Below are 21,972 nucleotides of genomic sequence, written 5' to 3' on the forward strand. Positions count from 1 at the left end.
GTCATAAAAGATTTCGCCGCAGTAACTTCCGGAAGCCCCCTGCAGCTCCAGTACGGTGAGCAGGAGGAAAGTCATCAGCTCTCAGAATGACTCTGTGGCGCTGCTCCGAGCGGCGGGCTAATCCTCTCCTCCGGGCAGGGCTGCCCCCAAACGCCACGCACGGGCACGGCTGCTCCACTGGAGGACGGATATCTGGGTCCTTATCAGTCAATCAGTGCCAAGCCTCCCTCTAAGCCCGCACGCCGTTCTTGAGGGAGGGAGGGAGAGGGAGAGCAAGGGAGAGAGGAGATGGGGAGAGAGAGAGAGCGGGAGAGAGAGAGGGAGAGAGGGAGAGAGAGAGAGAGAGGAGAAAAGACAGAGAGATGGGGAGAGTGGAGCGCTGGGAGTGGGGGTTAGGGGGTCAGTGGGGGGGCATGCTTCCTGAGGTGCCCACTTTGGATGCAGTGTGTGTAAGCAGTCGCTCCTAAAGCTCAAGGAATTTAATTAGATGCCGGCAGAGTTTATACCCAGAGCAACTCTCCCCTGCTCTCTCCTTCCAGTCCTCTCTCTTCAGCCCTCCATCCATCCCTTTCTCCTTACCTCCCTCTGCTCTCTCCTTACCTACCTCTCCTAGCCCTCTCTCTCTTCTCATCCCCCTCTTCATCCCTCCATACCCCTCTCCCTTCTCTCTCCTCTCCATATCTCCCTCTGCTCCTAGTCCTCTCTCTTCTCTTCATCCCTCCATCCATCTTCTGTTTCTTCCCTGTGCCACCCCCCCCCCACCCACCCTTCCTCTCTGTTTCTCTGCTGTGTTTATCAATCAGACTTGCTTCATTTTCCGTGCTGGGCCCTTTGGCTTTGACTGGCATGTGAGATGATTGGATGTGAAACGCAAATAGGAGTTTTCTGCGTCAAGGTGCCAAACACTCTCTTTCTCTCTCTTACTCTCTCACTCTCTCTATCTCACTCTCTCGCACACATTCACACACAATGACTCACACAAGGCCACACACAATCACATGCATTCACAGCTTCACGAAAGCACATTGTTCCTGCCTCTGTTACACGCCCATGCTATCATCACACTACCCTGGGTACCCATGCACTTTCATGCCTCTACTGTACGTACAGTATTAATGGTTGTTTGGACTTGACGGCCCAGTGTGTGTGGTGGTTGATAGGGGTGATGGGGAGGCAGGTCACAGGTCAAACACTGAGGGGCATCTTGATGTGATTTTAAATAGCTCTCATTATCTCGTCTGCCTCTTCGGTGTTCAGAGCCCTCTCTACATCACCACCGCAGGTCATGGGGGGAACGTGGCGCTAAGGAAGAAATAATTGCGCCGAATATTTCAGGTAATTAAGGATCTGGGGGTTGAGTGCGTACACAGGATCTCGTTTACCACTCTTGGGATGTAATGCGGGAAGGAATCCCGAGGCGGAATCTGCCTGTGAGTTGTCGTCACTTGTGTGACAGGCTGCACTAATCCCTTTGGACTTCAATCATTCGTCTTCTGCCTGAGAGGGGTGGGCTGGCACACACTGCACCTCGAATGAAACAGCCCACATGTCTGCGTCTCAATCAAGGCAAGACCCGTGACTGTGGCGGTGAGGAATCCGAAAGAAAGAGTTCAATAAACACAGCAGCTTTCTCTGTGGTTCCAAACAACAGCACTGTCTTCCTGCGATCTAACCCGCGCTTCCCGTAAACAGGAAATTGATTACGATGCTAGACCGAGGATTGTGGATTGGTGGGAGTTCAGCGCTAGGTTGCGTCTTGTTTCCCCCTTAAACTACTTAATGAGCACTTGCTCATGCCCGTAGCCATGGTGATCTGCAACTGGAAGTGCTTGGTAGATTGAGTCTGTTTTGTTCAGTCAGGCTCCTTGGGGGTTGAGGTTGGTTGAGGTGCAGTTCCACGGGCGTGTGTGAAGCCCTCTGTGACATTGCTTGTAAGAAAGGCCTATACAAATCAGATTGGATTTTATTTGATAATATTTCTAATTAGATTTCTGTTGGTTTCCTCTCTCTCTCTGTCTGCCTCTGTCTCTATGTTGGGTCTGACGTCTCACCCACTCACTCTCTCTCTCTATCGCCCTCACTCTCTATCTCCCTCTCTCTCTCTATCTCCCCCTCTCTCTATCTCCCTCTCTCTCTCCATTTCCCCCTCTCTCTATCTCCCTCTCTCTCTCCATTTCCCCCTCTCTCTATCTCTCTCTTTATCTCCCTCTCTCTCTCTATCTCCCCCTCTCTCTATCTCCCTCTCTCTCTCCATTTCCCCCTCTCTCTATCTCTCTCTCTATCTCCCTCTCTCTCTCTATCTCCCCCTCTCTCTCTCTATCTCCCCCTTGCTCTCTCTCTCTATCTCTCTCTCTCTCTCTCTCTCTTGTTCCCCTGCTGCAGGACGGTGGTGGGGCACAGGGAGCCTCTGCCTGACGACAGCAAAGACAACATCACCATCTTCACTCGCATCCTGGACAGACTGCTGGACGGATATGACAACAGGCTCCGCCCAGGGCTGGGAGGTACCTAGCTGATTGTGTCTAAACAAACGCGCCTAATGGTTATGAATCGTACGGGGAGGGGTTAGGGGGTGCAAGGTACAATTAGTAGTCAAACTGTACATCTACAAGCACCATCAGCTGTGACAGGCATGCTGTAGTGTTGAGCTAACTCACCTGTAGTCTACGGTGAACAGACGGATCTTCGCTTAACTGGTTGAGTCTAACCTCCCAGGACAAGCAGCAAAGGACACTTGTCAGACAGCAGTCTGGCCACCCCCCCCCCACACCCCCTACCTCCACCACTCCTATCCTCCCTCCCTGTGGTACTCCTTCCTTCCCTCACTCCCTCCTCTCGTCTCTCCATCTCTCCCTACCACCTCTACCCCAATACCTCTCTCTTTTATTTGTTCCCCCCAGCCCTGTGGTGGCCCTAGCCCTGCCCCCCCAGCCCTGAGGTGGTCCTAGCCCTGCCCGCCCAGCCCTGTGGTGGCCCTAGCCCTGCCCCCCCAGCCCTGTGGTGGTCCTAGCACTGCCCGCCCAGCCCTGTGGTGGCCCTAGCTCTGCCCGCCCAGCCCTGTGGTGGCCCTAGCCCTGCCCCCCCAGCCCTGTGGTGGTCCTAGCACTGCCCCCCCAGCCCTGTGGTGATACATTAAGGCCTGTGACCCCATGACGAATTTGTTCCCTTGTCAGCGTGACCCCCATTGATCTGCCGGCGCCAGACGTCGTTTTCATTAAGCGCTCGCCTCCCGTGATCAGAGCCAGAGCCCTTGTCCTCAGATGTGGAGCAGATTGCTTTTTGGAACAGTGAAATTACTAATCCCCAACCACCCTGCCCCCCCCCCCCCCCCACACACACACACACACACACACACACCCTCGCAAGGCGATTCTTATCGAAGACTGAGCGGAGGGGAGCTGTGTTCAGAGGAGAAGCGTTTCCTGTCGTTTGGCTTTCTGTCGTTCTGTCCTTCATCCAAAAGTCCAGCAGGACTGGGCTGGGGGGGCTCCTGGGGGGGCTCCTGGGGGGGGTCCTACACACTCTGCTCCAGGGCTGATGCTCTCCCTGGTGATCATCAGGGGGTGGGGGAGAGAGAGGGGGAGGATACAGATACTGTACCAGGAATCGTTTTACATCCATTAAGGAGAGGCTGTGGCCTGAGGCCAGCGGAATTTGGATCCTATGAGTCATTTGAGTTTTGCGTCGAAGGTCAGCGAGAGTGTGAGCATGTGATGTGTTCAGCTGACAGTGCTGAGAATAGTCCGCTCGTCCACCCTCTCTGAGGTTTGACAAGCTCCGCCGACTTGGCCACCTGCACTTCCCCTCAATCCCCTCAACGCCCCCAGCAGAGAGAAATCTCAGGCGCCCTCCAAATGTGTCGGCCGTGCGCTGAATCCAAAAGCTCGCCGGCGTGAGCGTTGTGATTAATGACCACAGTCGCATTGGCACGGCAACTCCAGGCTCCCTAGCGTCAGGATCTGGAAGTGTTCCACAGGCACCATTACGCCTTGTGGGAGGGAGGGAGAGAGAGAGAGAGGGAGGGAGGGAGGGAGGGAGGGAGGGAGGGAGGGAGGGAGGGAGGGAGAGAGGGAGAGAGGGAGAGAGGGAGAGAGGGAGAGAGGGAGAGAGGGAGAGAGGGAGAGAGGGAGAGAGGGAGAGAGGGAGAGAGGGAGAGAGGGAGAGAGGGAGAGAGGCCTGGCAGATGGCCACTCAGTATCTTGCCTCCAGTTTCCTCATTTGCACAGACACATTCATTTACATCCGACGATCGATCGAATCAAAGTTAAGCCCTAACACTGAGGCTCTAATTGGAAACCCTATAACCAAAGGTGATTCCCCTCCACTCACTTCTCTGTCTTTCATCTCTGCTTTTCAAATAGTTTCTTTCAACGGTGGTTCCGTATCTCCGCAGGCTCTGAATTACAGAGCGAACGTTGTTTACCCGGAATCTCAGATCGAAGCGGCCCTCGGTTGGCATCCAGCGCAGGAGGGAGATCACGAGGAGAAGAGAATAGCATTATCTGACAATGAGACAAACCCGCCCCATCAAACAGGACTAAATATGTTTTTAATGTGCTCCTGCCAAACCTCGTTACTGGTGTGATTTCTTGTCTACTTGGGGATAATATGTAGAAGCTCTCGCTATGAACAAACCCCCTTCCAACAGCCAGTCCAGCTAACCTCCAACAAAAGTCTGCTCTTGTTTATTTTGTTGAGTGGTTAGATATAAAACTTTAATGTTTGCATCGCTAAATCTGGCAGACTTCCTCCTGTAAAACAGGCTCATGCACTGGGTAACAGGAAAACCTTGTGGTAGTGGCCTTTACTGTAATATATTCTATTCTACTTTGCTGTAATAATGGAGATGTAGTGTACCGTAAAAATATTTTTTAAATGTAATTTAAACTGTAATTTAAACTGTAGAAGCTTGATGCATGTCATTTTACAGCTTTTTTCTGACAAAGCATGTCCTCTTGTCTGTGTGTGTGTGTGTGTGTGTGTGCGTGTGTGCGTGTGTGTGTGTGTGTGTGTGTGTGTGTGTGTGTGTGTGGTGTGTGTGTGTGTGTGTGTTCTGTGTGTGTGTGTGTGTGTGGTGTGTGTGTGTGTGTGTGTGGTGTGTGTGTGGTGTGTGTGCGTGTGTGTGTGTGTGTGTGTGTGTGTGGTGTGTGTGTGTGTGTGTGTTCTGTGTGTGTGTGTGGTGTGTGTGTGTGTGTGTTTTGCCCTTCCAAGACGAGAGTGTGACGGAGGTCAGGACCAACATCTACGTGACCAGTTTTGGCCCAGTGTCTGATACAGACATGGTGAGTGTCTTCATCTTCAACAACATTCCAGGATTATGACCATGTTCATTATGTACACGCTGGTAGTCTTTGTTTGGTTCATTGAAGGTGAGTAGCTTCAGGGGTTAGAGCATTTCACTGATGATCAAGAGGTCGCAGGTTCAAATTCCCCTGTCTCTATGATGCTTTGGATTGAAGCGTCTGCTAAATGTGTACATTATTCTTGAATAGCTGAGTGTGGTTATTATTCTGTCATCCTTGACGGGAGATGATAGGTTAAGATATTCCTGGAAGCTCTGTGTAGGATCAGAGTTCAGTATGTCTCTGTAAAAGCCTCCATACAAATATATCTTTACTGTATCGTTCACGGATGGATGATAGACATGTTCCCGTAAAAAGTCATTGTTTCAACGCGTAAAAAAACTTAAAAAAAATGATTTAACTGGAAATGTCAGCCAGGCGCTTGACCCCCGGAGTCAAAACAAAGTCTATTCAGGACGGATAGCATAAGGACGTTGGGGATTTGGAATAGGTTCATTTTAGAGATGAGGAAATTGGTTGTGGGGTGAGCCTGGGGTAGTTACATGAATCTTCATCATACATACAATTGGGTTTGGCATGTAAGATGAATCACCAGAGCCCTGCTGCTTTGCTGTTCCTTCTGCAAGGCCCCCATTTCCCAACACTGAGGAAAACAGAGAGCAATCTGCTGTGTTATACAGAGCATAAAACACGCTTGAATTACAAAGCAATAATTAGCTAGGTTAACATTAACATAATCATCCTGTGAGTATCAAAAGGGTTTAGTGAGTTTCTAGAAATGATTTATTAATTACCAAAAAAGTAGGGCCGTTTTAACGCCTGGGAAAACAGATCTAATTAACGGTTACGTAATTTCATTTCTTAGAGGACGACCCGAACTCAGGGTAGATCACAACTTGGTGTCTCACTCATCCAGACGTCCAATTACAGTACCCAAATGTGTGCCAGGGACGCTCCCTCTGCCCTCCCTCCCTCCCTCCCTGCCTCCTCCTTCCCTCCATCCATCCATCCCACCCTCCCTCCCTCCCTCCCTCCCTCGCTCCCCTCCCTCCCTCTATCCTCCCTCGCTCCCCTCCCTCCCTCCCTCCCTCCCTCCCTGCACATGTCCCATTGGCATGACAGGTGAGGAGTGAGCAGGATAATCAGAGTAAAATCACGACAAGAAACTCAAATATTGGGCCTCTAACCAGGGCAGGGAAAAAAAGACCCACAATGCAGTAGATGTACAGTAAGTGACTGTGTTTTCACCAGATTACACCAGAGGTTGTCAGGACGATCCTCAGGATGTGGGTTATGCTGTTTGCTTTCCCAGGGAAAGTGGTGCCATCACTGTTCTTTGTGTGTCTCTCCTTTCCTGTGTGTGTGTGTGTGTGTGTCTCCATCTCACTGTCCATCTCTCTTTCTCTCTCTCTCTCTCTCTCTCTCTCTCTCTCTCTCTCTCTCTCTCTCTCTCTCTCTCTCTCTCCCTGCATCTCTCTCTCTTCTGTGGGTTTTGGAGCTCTTAGCCCTTCTGCCCTGTGTGCCTGTCATGGCTTGCTGTCCTGCTCTCTGGTAGGTTGACAAGGCGGATGTGATTCAATTGGGGCAGTTTAATCTGCCCCAGGTATCTCGTACACCCTGCTAGACAGTCAGGGAGATTTTAGGTTTTGGTTTAGATCCTAACGCCACATACTCACATTCTATTTTTATGTGTTGTGCATTTCAATGGAATCCATACATACATGTACGAGTGTGTCTGAATCAGTTAATTTTCAAAATGGCCACAGATGTATGTTTTGGACCGGGATTACAGACTGAAGTGATGCTTAAGGCCAATCAGAGCACCAATGTTTCAAAACTCATGTACAGTTGTAGCCTATCGGTATGTGGCACAAAAGTTGGGGGAACGCCCACCCTGTTTAGACAGGTGTGCAGAACCGCGCTGTAGTAGGAGTCAGGTGGCTGAGCGGTTAGGGAAGCGGGCTAGTAATCAGAAGGTCGCTGGTTCGATTCCCGAATGACGTTGTGTCCTTGGGCAAGGCACTTCACCCTACTTGCCTCGGGGGAATGTCCCTGTACTTACTGTAAGTCGCTCTGGATAAGAGCGTCTGCTAAATGACTAAATGTAATTGTAAATGTAGTAGGTTCTGAGGTGGCTGAGCGGTTAGGGAAGCGGGCTAGTAATCAGAAGGTTGCCAGTTCGATTCCCGGCCGTGCCAAATGATGTTGTGTCCTTGGGCAAGGCACTTCACCTTACTTGCCTCGGGGGGTATGTCCCTGTACTTACTGTAAGTCGCTCTGGATAAGAGCGTCTGCTAAAATGACTAAATGTAAATGTTGTAAGAACATGCCTGCTATCCCTTCACTGTCCTCAGTGCTCAAAACAGCCTTCAAAATCAGATCCCTTCATGCTAGGAAGTGGTGACACAGTGTGCTGTATTATTTCGAGATCTGAGAAAGGTTTTTCGGTTGTAGAGAAAGTAGGTTCATATCGCCAGGCTTCACGATGCTCTGGTCTGGCCCAATAGAAACTAGCTTCCACAACAAGTGCAATTTTTTAACAAGATTTTCTCTTTTTCTCTGTAATCTATTTCAAGAACCCAAGGAAGTGTTTATTCTCTCTTTTTCTTTCATACTACGTATGAACAATATATATATATATATATATATTGTTCATACGTAGTGAGAAAAAGAGATATATATATATATATATATATATATATATATATATATATATATATATATATATATATATATATATATATATATATATATATATATATATATATATATATATATACATAGATATAGCTCTCTTTTCCTCTGTCTCCCTAGTTCTCTCTCCTTCGCTCTCTTTCTGACAACTCATATTTCTTCTGATGTAGTAATTGGTCCCAATTTCCTGCAACCAAATTTACTTTTTTTCTGGCAAAGGAAGAAAAATAACTCTCGGATAGCAAAAAATAGGAAACCTTTACAGTAAATGGTCTTTCGAATGGACAAATTAGGTGGGTAGAGTTTTGTTCGCATCTGAGGCTGAATGCTTGGATTCTGCATCCATCATTTTGCCCTTGCTCAAGGGGATTCTAGCCAAATGAGTCCCCTTGCAGGAGAAAAAGAACAGAACAGGTTGAAGGGAGGTTAACAGAGAATTAAAACCATTGTTTCCATGTGTGTTTTCCTGCGGGAAGACTCATTTGGTGTAGCGGGGTGGTGGGGGGGGGGGGGGGGGGGGGTGAAACTGTAATATGCTTTCGAAATAAAACAGCTCTGTTTCTCCCTCCAGTAAAGGTCTTCATTTCCCTCATTGTCACAATATGATAAACTCATATTCAGGGGAGGAAGAAGTGTTGGGAGTTGAACGGGTGCTTTCGGGAAGGACACAATTTGCATCCTTAATAGGCCGAACCCGCCAGAGTCTGTATTGCGTTGCCATAGTTACAATTCGTTAAGCCCGCTCTCTTAAACCCATTCTGTCTCCCCAAGTCCTGTATCTCCATCGTGAACATTCTTACGCAGGCTCGACGATGTGTTTACTGCGGTTTGCTTGGCCTTGTATCTCATTCGGTTTTTTTCTTCATCACGTTTTCCTCTTCTACGTATGCGGATAAGTAATTTGATCATCCAAAGCACACAAAAATGGTGATGACTCATTATGATCCAGCCGGGGGGGATCTGTCCCAACAGGGGATGTTTCTGCCCCAAGTCTGAGAAACAGCAGACAGCTCTAGCTAGGAGTGAGAAAATGTCTTCTTAATGGAGGAATCTTGTGTGACTGGAGAGGATGTGATCACAGCCTTATCAGTGGTCGTAACATTCTCTCCCCCCCCCCCCCACTCCTCACCCCTCCACAATCACCCCCCTCCTCTCTCTTTCTCCCTCCAGCCCTCTCCAGCCCCCCTCAGTAGAGGAGCACAGGGCCTCTATCCACCCTCCCCCCCACTCCTCACCCCTCCTCTTTCCTCCTCCCTCCAGCCCTCTTGCCCCTGCCCTCTCTCTCTCCCCCTCCACTAGAATAGCACAAGGCCTCGGTCCAGCCCTCCAGCCCTCTCCCCTTTCTCCCCCCCCCCCTCTGGCAGCCTCTCAGTGCTCTCCACATGACCACCTCTGGCATGCGGGGAAGGGTTATGTTGGCTGGCGAGAGAGGGTTTTGGAACGGCCTATTTACTCATGGAGATAATCACGAGATGTCTGTGTGCTACCCGATGTGGGAAGCTTAGAGTGGAGCCTGCTGGAAGGATTACCTGCTTATGTATTTCCTTCGTGTTTATCTCATTGTCTCCAATGTACTGGACCAATTGGACAGGATAATGTGATTCATTACATGCCTCTTGTGTCGTTTTTATGCAATTATCCATACGAAGAAAATTAGTTTTCAAGCAGCGGCAAAGCCCAGTTGAATCAGCGTGAGAGCTTGAAAGTTTACGGGGCACATGCTGTCTTTGAGAAGTGGAAAGCCTCACCTTGATCAATTTCTACTTTGCATATTGATTGTGTGCCACAGGAAACATCAAGTCATTATTCGCTTAAATCAAAAAAGCATATTGATATCCGGGATGAGTACTAAGTCACCATGCAAATGATGTGTTTATTGGCGTCAATAAAATGTAATGGAAAAATGTTTAGCTGTGCAAATCAATCCATTAGGATGATCCGTATTGTACATCCATGGTATGTACTGTACGAGAATGCTGTTGAATACAGAGAGATTTTTTTTCTGGAGCAAATACAATGTTTTAGTCTGACACAGCCTGTTATGAAACTGTGTTTCTGCCTCTGAGCCAAATATGGGGAAGCTGTTGAACAATGTTGATAAATGTGTGATTGACAACACATCACTGTCTCTCACACGGGTCAAATTCCCAGAAGAGATGAGTGAGAGATGAGTGAGAGATGGAGAGAGGGGGGGAGAGAGAGAGAGAGGGAGAGAGAGGGGGGGAGAGAGAGAGAGAGAGCGGGGGGGGAGAGAGGGGGAGAGAGAGAGCGGGAGAGGGAGAGAGAGAAAGAGAGAGAGAGAGAGAGAGAGAGAGAGAGGGAGCGAAACAGAGATAGAGAGAAAAACAGAGAGCATGAAAGAGAGGGAGGGAGGTAGGGAGGAGGAAGATTGAACTGGGAAATGAGAGTGAGACAGGGAGGAGAGGGATTGACAGACAGATGGAGAGAGAGAATGACTAACGTAATTAATGCATGCGTAAGCGACCAATTCTCTGGCTCATCATTGCGGTGGTTCCAGCGAGACCATGGCAGCCTCCAGATCTCTCACATGGGACGGCCAGACTAGGATTTTGGAGACAAATCAAGACTGCAGCAAAACCTGACAAACGAAAACAAAGAAGCTATATGGTTTTCCAACTGGCATGAAGGACGAGCATGAAAAAAGAGGGAGAGCGCAGTACAGGTTTGTTGAACTAACGGCATGAGATGTCACCATCTTGTAACGCCAGACACGGACGTTCGACGGAGGCCTTGATTTTGTCCGGAAGACGCCGGCAGCGACTTTGAGGGAATGCGCCGGTTTGCATGGATCACAGGAGACAGCGTCGGTCTCCCAGGAAGCCTGCCTGGCCAACAGCATCACAGTCACCAGCTCCTCAGCCTCACACGAGGGGCCAGCATCCATGTCTGTGGGCGCAGAGCTGGGAAGCACTCAGCTCCCCCTTCCCTGGTTTCTGCTGTCTGTCCAGAGAAACGCCTGTGGGATGGGGGGATGAGACAGACAAAGAAGTGGAGGGGGGGAGGGAGGCAGGGGGGGAGGGAGGCAGGGGGGGAGGGGGGCAGGGGGGGAGGGAGGGAGAATGAGAGAGTGAGAGACAAAGGGAGGAAGATTGGGAGAGGGAAAGAGAGAATTAAACCAGAATGGAACCTTTTTTTAGTCTCTTATCGTTTGCCACACCTGCATATCTAGAATAACGCAGCAAGCGATATTATAATGGTTATAATGTGATAACTCATAAAATAAATACCCTTTGCTAATTGTTTTAATACATCCTTCTCCGTGGTCAACTGTTTTTTGCCACGTATTTAAAATACACAAGTACAAACATAGCTACATATATTAAAGTTGACAATAAGTATGTGAATGTACATTGTAAGGACACTTCCAAATGTATAGAAAAATATATAAGATAAATATACTGGAAATGTATTAAGCTTTTTTTTTTTTTCACTTGGTGCTGAGATGCAACCACACTAACACCCACTCCTTAATTGACCATTAACAGACACATCTTCATATCCAAAATCAACATAATCTACATGAAACATGAAGTAGTAAAAAAAGAGCATAGCACGCTCTCTACATCAAGGCTTTGTCATCTAATTGCTGCAATTAAGAGAGGAGAAATGATTAAATGAATTCCTCCTTAAACGGATGGTATAGTGAGGGACCTCCCCTTTAATTAATAAGCAATACCACAATGTCTTGCGTTGTGATTATTGTTTAGGAGTACCAAGGGAAACCCATTATTAATTTGTCTTGGGAACCATCTAGATTCTAGAATGTTGAATTCCCATAGGAGGAGAGTCGAGCCGCAGGGTGGACGAACACAGCAGGAAAGGAAGTTCCTGTGGCAGCGTACACACTTCAATTATTCCATGTTTGTGTTTTGTACAGTACCTGTTGTTTTGACAGCGGGTTTCAACACGTCAGTGTGTGTCTTAGAGACAGGAAGGAGCAGGGATGGGAAGGACTGTATGCTTTTGAGATGCAAAAGCCTTTCATCAATACGGAATCCTGTGTCTGATTGTGACTCGCTAGCGTTCTGACATTGATTCCGCGGCTGCAGATGTTTCGGAGTGTTTGGGCTCTCTCAAGTGCTCCCCGCACCAACCAACGTCAAGACTTGCACGAAGAGATGCAATAATTTCACCCCGGGAGAGGAGCTGAGTGTAGCAGTGAGCTTTAGCGAGGTCTTGCTTGTGTGTGCAGAACTGAACGAAACGCAGCATACTGGTCTACTGAAGGTTTGGAATTCGAGTAACTAAGAAGCAGCCAAATAACGAGGGTACAGAATGCGAGGAGCTAAAAAAAACGAGGCCGTTTGCTGGGGTTGAATAAAAGGTAGATCACAAGGTTGCAATGCGCTACATAATTTAAGGCACTCTGGTGGGATAGTGGAGTTCCACCACAGCTACAAAGCTATAACTACCCCGGCTGCTCGGATTTCCTCCAATTAAACCTCCATACTGAGACACTGTTTAGTTGACACTACTGTTGCACTGTACGTTCTAACACTGCATTGTTAAGGATACGGCTACATACAGAGAGTATTATGGAGGCAAAGTGTGATCCATATTGAGATTAAATGTGGGGCCCAGTAAGATGTTGTCCTTATACAACAAGATCCAGTTTTAACGTCTCAAATAAGTTTATTTGTGCGTATTTTACATGTCACAAAGGGCTTTACAGACGCCCATAGACCTAACCAACCTAAACCCTCAGAGAACACAAGGAAAAACTCCCCCAAAAACTTTCAGAGAGAGAAAAACTGTCTTGTCTCCGACCTGGCTCCCCACTCTCAGGGCTCCCCTCTCCTTAAACTGGCTGTAGATAGGTCAAGCCCAATCCCCTGGCCTCATTAGGAGAACACGACCAAGAGAGGTTCCACTCCTTAGCGAGGTCCCCAGCGTCCTCGTCTTCCTCCTACCCTCCTGGAGTCTCTCCTACCCCCCCGGAGTCTCTCCTACCCCCCCGGAGTCTCTCCTACCCCCCCTGGAGTCTCTCCTATCCCCCCGGAGTCTCTCCTACCCTCCTGGAGTCTCTCCTACCCCCTCGAGTCTCTCCTACCCTCCTGGAGTCTCTCCTACCCCCTGGAGTCTCTCCTACCCCCCTGGAGTCTCTCCTACCCCCCCCTGGAGTCTCTCCTACCCCCCCTGGAGTCTCTCCTATCCCCCCGGAGTCTCTCTTACCCCCCTGGAGTCTCTCCTACCCCCTTGGAGGCTATGTGGTCTGGGTGTGTTTTCTCTTCTCATGCTCTGTTGATGAGAATCAATCGCCCCCTCCCTAAGCGCCCCCTCCCTAGGCCCACCTGGTAGGTGGTCTTTGAATCAACTCTGCCACTTGGCCTTGTGTGTGTAGATTCGCTCTGCTTACTTCCATTCCCTTAATTGTTTTTTCCCTCCTTTTTTTCCCTTCCTCAAATGAATCCCCCGCCTTGACATTGGCTCGTAGGACCAAGCTAAACCCAGCACACCGCTGTGTGTGTTTGGAAGTTCATGTTCCGCATGGGTTGTGCAGGAGGCAGGAAGAGTTTAATAAAGAATTGGGATGTTTTAAAAAGTTAAACAAAATACATATAAAAAGATTCAGAGGGAACAGGAAGCTAGTTGTGGAGGCGGTGTCTACCTAGAAATGAAAAGTCCAAGGCACACAGTATACTGTATACATGGCTGCTAAATACAACCTATACATTCAATAGTCACCATATGGGCCCCAATTTAGCTGTATCTCTCTCTCTCTCTACAGGGATCTTCAACTTTGCCACAGCCACATGGTGTATAGTACATCAGCGTATTTCCCTGTGTATTCATCTTTTTGGTGGTTCCACTGGGTGTCTACTTCATAATTAACACCCTCCGTGTGATATAATTAACATAGATGAATGACTTAAAAGGGCTGAGCTAAATTCTTAAAGGAGAGGGAGAAGAAAGCTGTTTGAAAAGAGAGGGGCGGTAAAGAGAGGTTGGGGTAGCAAGGAGAGAACGGCGTGAAAAAAATGTTTTAATTAAAAAAAAGACGTACTACATGGGGGATGTGAGCGTATGAGACGTAGCGACGAGAAGACTCCCTGGAACTGGCTGCCTTTTTTTATCACACACAGGCCTACTGTGGTCCTGAGCCTTTGTTTCTCATGTATTATCTCCTTTATACTGAGGAGTTTGGAGCAGGGAAACTAGTTCAAACAGGGGAACAAGGGACTGGGTAGGAACAGCGCAAAGTTGTAGAAATTGCGTGTGTGTGTGTGTGTTTTTCTTTCTTCCTGTCTGTAGCAGAGCTGTGTTTGGTGAGACAGACAGACAGGCTGTAATGATGTTGATGATAGACAGATAGATGTTCTCTGTGAGGTGAACAGACCTCTTATGTTTCGCAAGGCATCCTAGTTATTCAGCTCACACACGCAGCTATTAAAGGAATCTTGAGTGGAAGAAGTCTTCTTTTTTTATTCTCGCAAACTCAGAGTTGAATCAGAGTTTGGTTGTTATTGTATTTTACTTGAGATCCATCCAGAAAATTTCTTGAGGTGCCGAATAAAGTAAATATCCCTCAGGTCAGGAACATTAAAATCTAGGCTGCGCCTTTGCTTTCAGCGCCCTTTCCATGCTGTAAACTTATCATGTGCTTGTGGTGTGTTTTCCTCCGGTACGGTTAATCGGGGAGATGTTTGCTCTTTTGCAAACAAGCTCACTGCTCCACTCAACGTTCATGTGAGTGATAAATAAAGATGTGACTTCAAGAGATTGTCTTGTTCAAGCATCACAGAAGCTGGGCCAGACATGGGAATGGTTTCTGTCTACACATAATGAGTCTTGGCTTTCTGCTTTCCGGTACCTAGAGGCAACACATTTTCATGCATCCTCTTTGTTTGAGTCTTAGTATTTCTATAGCTGAAAACACTGTGGCAGACAGAATTAGCCTATTTCGATGCGTAATCCTGAATCTCTCATCTGTAATTAGCATTTTCCAGAGCGTGAGTAATCATGTCTTCCCATTCCTGTATGCCTCACGTCTGTTTTGCTTACATTTACATTTAGTCATTTAGCAGACGCTCTTATCCAGAGCGACTTACAGTAAGTACAGGGACATTCCCCCCGAAGCAAGTAGGGTGAAGTGCCTTGCCCAAGGACACAACATCATTTTGCACGGCCGGGAATCGAACTTGCTAGCCCGACTCCCTCACCTCTCAGCCATCTGACACCTGACTTTTGCTTAAACTGGGCTGATGGTCCCTTCCAGCCTGGGGGATGTACAGTAGAGGTGAAGCTAGAGAGGTGGTGCGTAGGGCGGGTGGGGGGTGGAGATCTGGTCGGGTGGGTGTTGTGTGTGTGTGTGGGGGCCGGGTGGTGTGATGGTCTGTCTGTATCTGTAAAAGAATTGGGGAGGAACCCAAGAAGAACACACACATGCGCACACACACCCACACCGCACACACCACTCACCCCCCCCCCCCTCCCCCCCACACACACACACACACACACACACACACACACACCGCACACACCACTCACCCCCCCCCCCCCCACACACACACACACACACACACACACACCCACACCGCACACACCACTCACCCCCCCCCCCCCCCCCACCACACACACACACACACACACACACACACACACACACACACACACACACACACACACCACTCACCCCCCCCCCCCCCACACACACACACACACACACACACACACCCACACCGCACACACCACTCACACACACACACACACACACACACACACACACACACACACACACATTTAGATCAAAGCCCTCTGCTGGAGAAGCAGGCCAGGCGGTGGTCTTATTCCCCGTGCTAAGCCTGTCCGGGGGCTGTTGGGCCCCAGAGCACGTACAGTAGCAGAGCGCTCTGTAAACACTCTTTAATCTATGCAGATGGGAGACGCGTTTCCCCGTCTGAGGGCGTCGTGTTGAGTTAGATCACGCAGTGTCTGGTGCTGTTCCAGCGTGGGATCAATGCCGTCGATACGGGCCACGTGGAAACTGGAGAACAATTAGCAGGCCTCCTAGAGGGTTCTTATGCGGCGTTTGTTCCTAGATGGGTCGGTTTTTAAAAGACACTGTATCCAGGCGTGCTGTGTTGTGCTGGTGAGCAGGATGCAGTGCGCCAGCCAATGGGAACTTGATGATCAGATCTGAAAATGTGAACAACAGGGTTTGTGATTCAAAGTCGTGATACAAACGTATGCTCATTTAATGACGATTGGTAACTCTTCTAAAATGCAGGCTGCACTAATGACTGAAAACTACTTCTATACCAAGTACTCACTGGTACTACTAGACTAAATTACATAACTATACTGTACTAGCTAATACTATATGTACATAGCATCCAAGTTACAAACTAGTGGAGAGTATGTATGTAAACTTGGTACAGAATGAAAGACTACTCTTTCCAGATGGTCTTCCAACGTGTAGCCTACCGTTTCAACACGTACGGAATTCAGAGCTTGCATTACAACATCAGACTTGCCCTTGACTGACCCCAAAAAATCCTAAAACTGAAAATCCAAGCTCCACCCTGTTTTGGTTGGTCGTCATGGCGATGTTTAATTGCTCTGGAAAATCCTGTCAGGAGTGGTCGGACGCGACTAACGACAGTTTCCCCTGCCGAGCCACGGCCACCGCGACAGCAGGGCTGTTTCCCTCCGAACTCAGAGAGGTTTATCGAGGACAGTGCCCCTCGTTACGTGTATGGCAATATGGTCAGAGAGATAACTCTTGGAACAGGCATGTTTTACCCCACTGGCAACAGCTGTGAAAACCCAATCATGGGTGTATGAAGTCTGAAGGATGCCTTAAGGATCTCACAGTGACATGGCACACCCCCCCCCCCCCCCCCACACCCCCTTTAAAATCAAATGCATGATGAATTATTGACTTCCTTGCTGGGGAGGAAACTGGATTCCTCTGGTCGCCAGGGCAACATCTGACAGGATTTCTCAAGATAGAGAGGTTTCATCTGGGTTTCATCTAAAAGTTATATGGGAAGATGGTGAATGTAAGATCATTAATAGAAAAGAAAACATTTTGTTTGCTTTGCTGAAAAGAGTTCAGAAATATTTCCTTTAATCTAGGTATAATGTTGGCTAACATTGATATGTGGTCATACGTGGAGAGGGAGATGTAGGGTTGAGAAGAAACGAACTTATAACAGATGAACGAGTTGAAGACTTTCTCTAACCTTGGAGAGCGCACAGGAACTGATATATTTAAAATGAGAACATTTCAAGAGTTGAAACTTCAATAACTGTAACTACAATTTCCAGTTCGCAATGTTGAGATATGTCTGCAGGGTTTCCAGGGAGTATAAAGGGTATTGTTTATGTACCCCCCCCCCCTCCCACACACACACACACACACACCCGGCCGCTATCTAAGCTAGCTAGCTACCATTTCAAAACAAATTACTTACACTGTGGGGACCGTCGGAAATATTTGGAACTCACAAATCTAAAGGTTAACTAACCTAACTGCATGTTTGCAAACCTAACATTGCGATGTTAACCAACCTACCTGTACAGCGCCAACCTGTGTATCCCTGCTCACCTCTGCCTCTGTCCTTCCCCTTAGGAGTACACCATCGACGTGTTCTTCCGTCAGAGCTGGAGGGACGAGAGGCTGAAGTTTGACGGGCCCATGCAGGTGCTCCCTCTGAACAACCTCCTCGCCAGCAAGATCTGGACGCCCGACACCTTCTTCCACAACGGCAAGAAGTCGGTCGCCCACAACATGACCACGCCCAATAAACTCCTCCGCCTGGTGGACAACGGTACGCTGCTCTACACGATGAGGTGAGGAAAAGCCGAGCGACTTCCACAGCTGTGACAGGCATTTACATTTAGTCATTTAGCAGACGCTCTTATCCAGAGCGACTTACAGTAAGTACAGGGACATTCTCCCCGAGGCAAGTAGGGTGAAGTGCCTTGCCCAAGGACACAACGTCATTTGACACGGCCAGGAATCGAACCAGTGACCTTCTGATTACTAGCCCGACTCCCTAACCGCTCAGCCATCTGATCCCCTGAGGCATGCAGCTGGCCGGCTAGCACTGAAACCCCTCTGTGGGCCACCCTCACCTGATTAGCTGTCCGGTTTCAGCAGAGGTGATGTGTTCATCCAGCCAGGACTGCAGCTCAGCCTACCTGGAGCTCAGCCCTGAGTCTCACACGGACTGGCGCTATGATGTCACACAGGAAAATGCCACGGCTGTAGAACTTAGGTCTGTGTCACACATGGCACAGTGATGTCACACCTGTACATGCTATGGCTGTCAAATGTGGCTCTGTGTCACACACATGGAACTATGATGTCACGCCTTTACATATGCTGGAACAGCAGCTCTATGATGTCACGCCTTTACATATGCTGGAACAGCAGCTCTATGATGTCACGCCTTTACATATGCTGGAACAGCAGCTCTATGATGTCACACCTGTAATTTCGAAGTGTGGACACTTCTGAAAGTAACTCTGTCAGTTTGACCTACATGTCATATTCAAGCGTTATTAAAAAGACTTTTATCCGCTTAGCCCAACTACGAGAATATACACTAGATGAGGTTCATATTATGTGTGACAGAATTATATTTTTAGGCAATTGCAGTACGATTCTAGTACCTTCTATAATCACATCATCAAGTATTGCTCTTGAATTGCTTGACATATAACCCATCAAAACTCCAATTCTAAGTAGGCCTCTTCATTTGGCTATGACGTTTGTCCACAGGGACTCGGCTGATGATTAAGGTAACAAGCTCTCGGTAGAGTTAATTTGGCGGTGGATTTCATGCTGCTTATTGAAAGGTTGATAGAACTCCATCCTTTCCCATGCGGTGATCTCTCATGAATTCATTTGATGTGGCTGTGATTCTCCTGAGGCTAAACATAACATTTGAATTGTGGACGGATTGAAAAAACGTCACTGTGTGGCAAGACGAGTTGTTATCGATGACTGCTGGGCTTTCTGGAATACAGGAAAAAATAACAGAAAAATACAGGGTGAATTTGGGTCAATCTGGGACATTTTTTGCATGCATTTTCTCATCTGAGCTTCCTGATTGACTAGTGCCCTGACACATTCTGTGACCCCACACCAATCACGTTTAGTGATTTCAGTCACATAACATCCATGCTAAACCTAGGGTCAAAGTTCTGTGGACTAGACATTGTCATAGCAGGGAATAAAACGCTCTGGAGTTAGGTGTCCCACATTACCCAATGTCCCACATTACCTAATGTCCCAGATTACCCGAATTCACCCTACGTAATGCAGGAATCCAAAAGTGAACTTTGGACATCATACAGGTCCTAAACAATCTCTTGTGAATGTTTCAAGACGAGCAACACCATTATAGATATAATGAAGATATAACAGATGATTTGGTGATTTGGTGCTGTACAGACAGATCGTAAAAAAGGTGTCGATAAAGAGAAAATGCAGCTCCAGCTTTCAGCCGTCTCTGCTCGTCGCAGGGTGCCTGACAGGGGCATGTCCCTCAGGATGCTCAGGGTATCGCCAAAGACGTCATCATCTTCACTCCTCACGTCAGCGTGCCTCCGCGCGCGCACGCATCACCTCAGAGCCCGCAGTCACACGTCTCAGCCACCTTCACGACCCAAAGCCCAACGCTTAACTTGCGTAATGTGTTTATTCAAAGGGGTTGAAAAGTGTAGCTTTGGCACGTAGCACTTTAAGGAGCCTCCGAACTTCTCTCCTTGTCTGGTTCAGGAATCAGAATCAGAATTGGTTTTTATTCGCCATGAAAGTTTGCACAGACAAGGAATTTACTTTGGCAGGAGAGCCTACCTAGGCAGCCATTTTCGGCGCCAACTAGAAAGTTACAGCATAACATGAGGAGAGAGGAGGAGAGAAAAAGGCAACACCCAGACAATGCTCCTAGAGGAGTACAGTGTGGGAACAGACAAAAACCTGGCATCGTGTTGTGAATTCCCAGGCGGAGGGCCTGGCAAGGTGGGGGCCAGGAGAGAGGGCTGAATAATTGATCCCAGGCTCGATGTTTATTGGTGTTTTTCAGTGGGCAGGACTCTTCTCTCTTGAGTGCCCTTGGTGGTACCTGCTCTGTCTTGGAGACAAGCTGAAGTTGTTTCCAACAGAATTTTATAGAGAGTGCATTATGTTTTCATGAATTAAAGAATACTGTGTTTGCAGACTGCCTGCGGTTAATGACCACGACGGTTACAAAAGATAGATTACACTGAGCAGGCCCCTTCCTCCGCCCAGGGAGCAGAACAAGAGGAGCCCTCTCTCTATACACTGTATATTTACATATACCTTTTCCTATATACACCATATCAACGAATGGCAACACATCCTCTAATCATTGTGTAGGTTTGACAATGTGACAATATGTCAATTGTATGCACTGTACTACGTATAATTAAGTGCTGCACATGCACATAACATATCTACACCGAGACTTGATAGTGTGCCGTCATCCATGACATGACAAGGTGTCTTCAGTGTAGTCACGTCGCGGTGTTTTCCAGAACAGCAGGCTGCAGCGTCCGTAACATGACTGTCTATTTGCTCAAATCAACGTAGTGATTTAAAATGTCTCAATGTGGGTTTTCAGCGTAAACGACTGTCCTTAACCTCAAATACCACAAACGTGTCTTCCTCATCTCTGTTTCTGTCAAAAACATCCCCGGCTTCAACTCTGTTTTGTGTGCTGAGTGGAATCTCTGGCAACGCACTGCAGTGTCAATGAGAAAGCCAAAGAAGGATTTCTTATAAAACCAAACAAACTCTTTCTGTTAAGTCAGCACTTCAACAGACAGGAGCGGGCGTCCTGCAAGCTGCTAAAAGAGGGAAAATCAATATGCCAAGATACAAAAGCAAAGGGGGGAGATACCGGATGTATTTTTCTTGGGTGAAAACTCAGAAAAAGTCTGAATGCTGCAGAATCATCAAAGCCAAGGCCAAAACCAATCAGCAGCAGGCCTCCCGGTACCATAGTCACGGTTACCTGGCATATTCACATCTGATTGGCCGCACAAGGACAGGTCACCGCTGTGTTTATGCGCCAGCCAGATGGACGGCTCATTTGGGTTCTTTTGTAGATTGCACAAAAAAGGAAAGAGGGAGGTTTGGCCATCTTATGCTCAGCTATCTACCTTCATCAGAGACATGCAGCCACTCAGGCCCAGTTATCTATAACTGCAACGTAGTTCATCTAGAAGAGACTTTCATCCAAGGTGAAGGAGAGGTGGGGGGTCTTCTCCTGACCTCTACCCATCCCCAAGATTTCCAATACATATACTGGATAACCGCAACAGAGTTAGTGTGTTAATGGTCTATTCACCTTCAGTGACCTCATCCAAGGTGCTTTAGCTGCTGTTCAGAGAGCCAGCGTGTTTGCCAAACTTCCTTCCTGTGGCTGGCTGAAGAAACAACCCACACACACACATACCCGTACACACCCCCACACACACACACCCACATGTTTTCCCACATCCCCATTTACAAAAGCGGCCCCGTGTCCTGTTGTTGCAGCAACACAGCCCTTGCCCCCCACCACTCCCTCCCCCCCCCCCTCCCGCCCTCCCTCCCTCCCTGTCGGCGGCGGCGTCTCCCAGCTGCAGATGTGCTCGTGGGAGGGATGTGCTTGAGGAAGCTTCATCCATTATGTGCCATCGTCCGGGCTGACAGGCGAGGAGAAACCCAGGTGGCGACGCTCCGCAGCCGCGGCGCACATGCTGCAGGTATCGCACACATATGTTCCATGTTGTCGGGATGGATGGCGGTCCCGCCCGCTTGAGTGACGCCTCGTTTAGGCGCCGCGTGGCGCCTCGGTGCGATGACAGATCTTCTTAGGAGCGTCGCCAGGTGTGGAGATTCACAATCCTCCTACGGGGCACGGAGGGGCTCATTAAAGACCCGGGACTGTCACTCATAACGCACTCTTTCAAAAGGTCACATTTAGGCCTGCAT

At 48.3% G+C, this 21,972-nt stretch overlaps 1 protein-coding gene across 1 annotated transcript; it reads left to right on the forward strand.

Annotated features, from left to right (window-relative positions):
• Positions 1 to 1,805: 1,805 nt before the first annotated feature.
• Positions 1,806 to 17,817, forward strand: LOC136938867 (gamma-aminobutyric acid receptor subunit alpha-3-like). Its single transcript, XM_067231777.1, has 4 exons — positions 1,806 to 1,825; positions 2,383 to 2,504; positions 5,212 to 5,282; positions 17,593 to 17,817. The coding sequence occupies exons 1-4, from the start codon at positions 1,806 to 1,808 to the stop codon at positions 17,815 to 17,817; spliced, it is 438 nt and encodes a 145-aa protein (XP_067087878.1).
• The last annotated feature ends 4,155 nt before the right edge of the window (positions 17,818 to 21,972 follow it).

This window comes from Osmerus mordax, assembly GCF_038355195.1.
Source record: "Osmerus mordax isolate fOsmMor3 chromosome 19 unlocalized genomic scaffold, fOsmMor3.pri SUPER_19_unloc_1, whole genome shotgun sequence".
Taxonomy (NCBI): Eukaryota; Metazoa; Chordata; class Actinopteri; order Osmeriformes; family Osmeridae; genus Osmerus; species Osmerus mordax.

Coding starts and splice junctions, on each gene's coding strand:
- LOC136938867 (XM_067231777.1), top strand. CDS start 1,806: ATGGTGATCTGCAACTGGAA. Junction 2,505..5,211: donor GCTCCGCCCAGGGCTGGGAG/GTACCTAGCTGA, acceptor TGCCCTTCCAAG/ACGAGAGTGTGACGGAGGTC. Junction 5,283..17,592: donor CAGTGTCTGATACAGACATG/GTGAGTGTCTTC, acceptor CCTTCCCCTTAG/GAGTACACCATCGACGTGTT.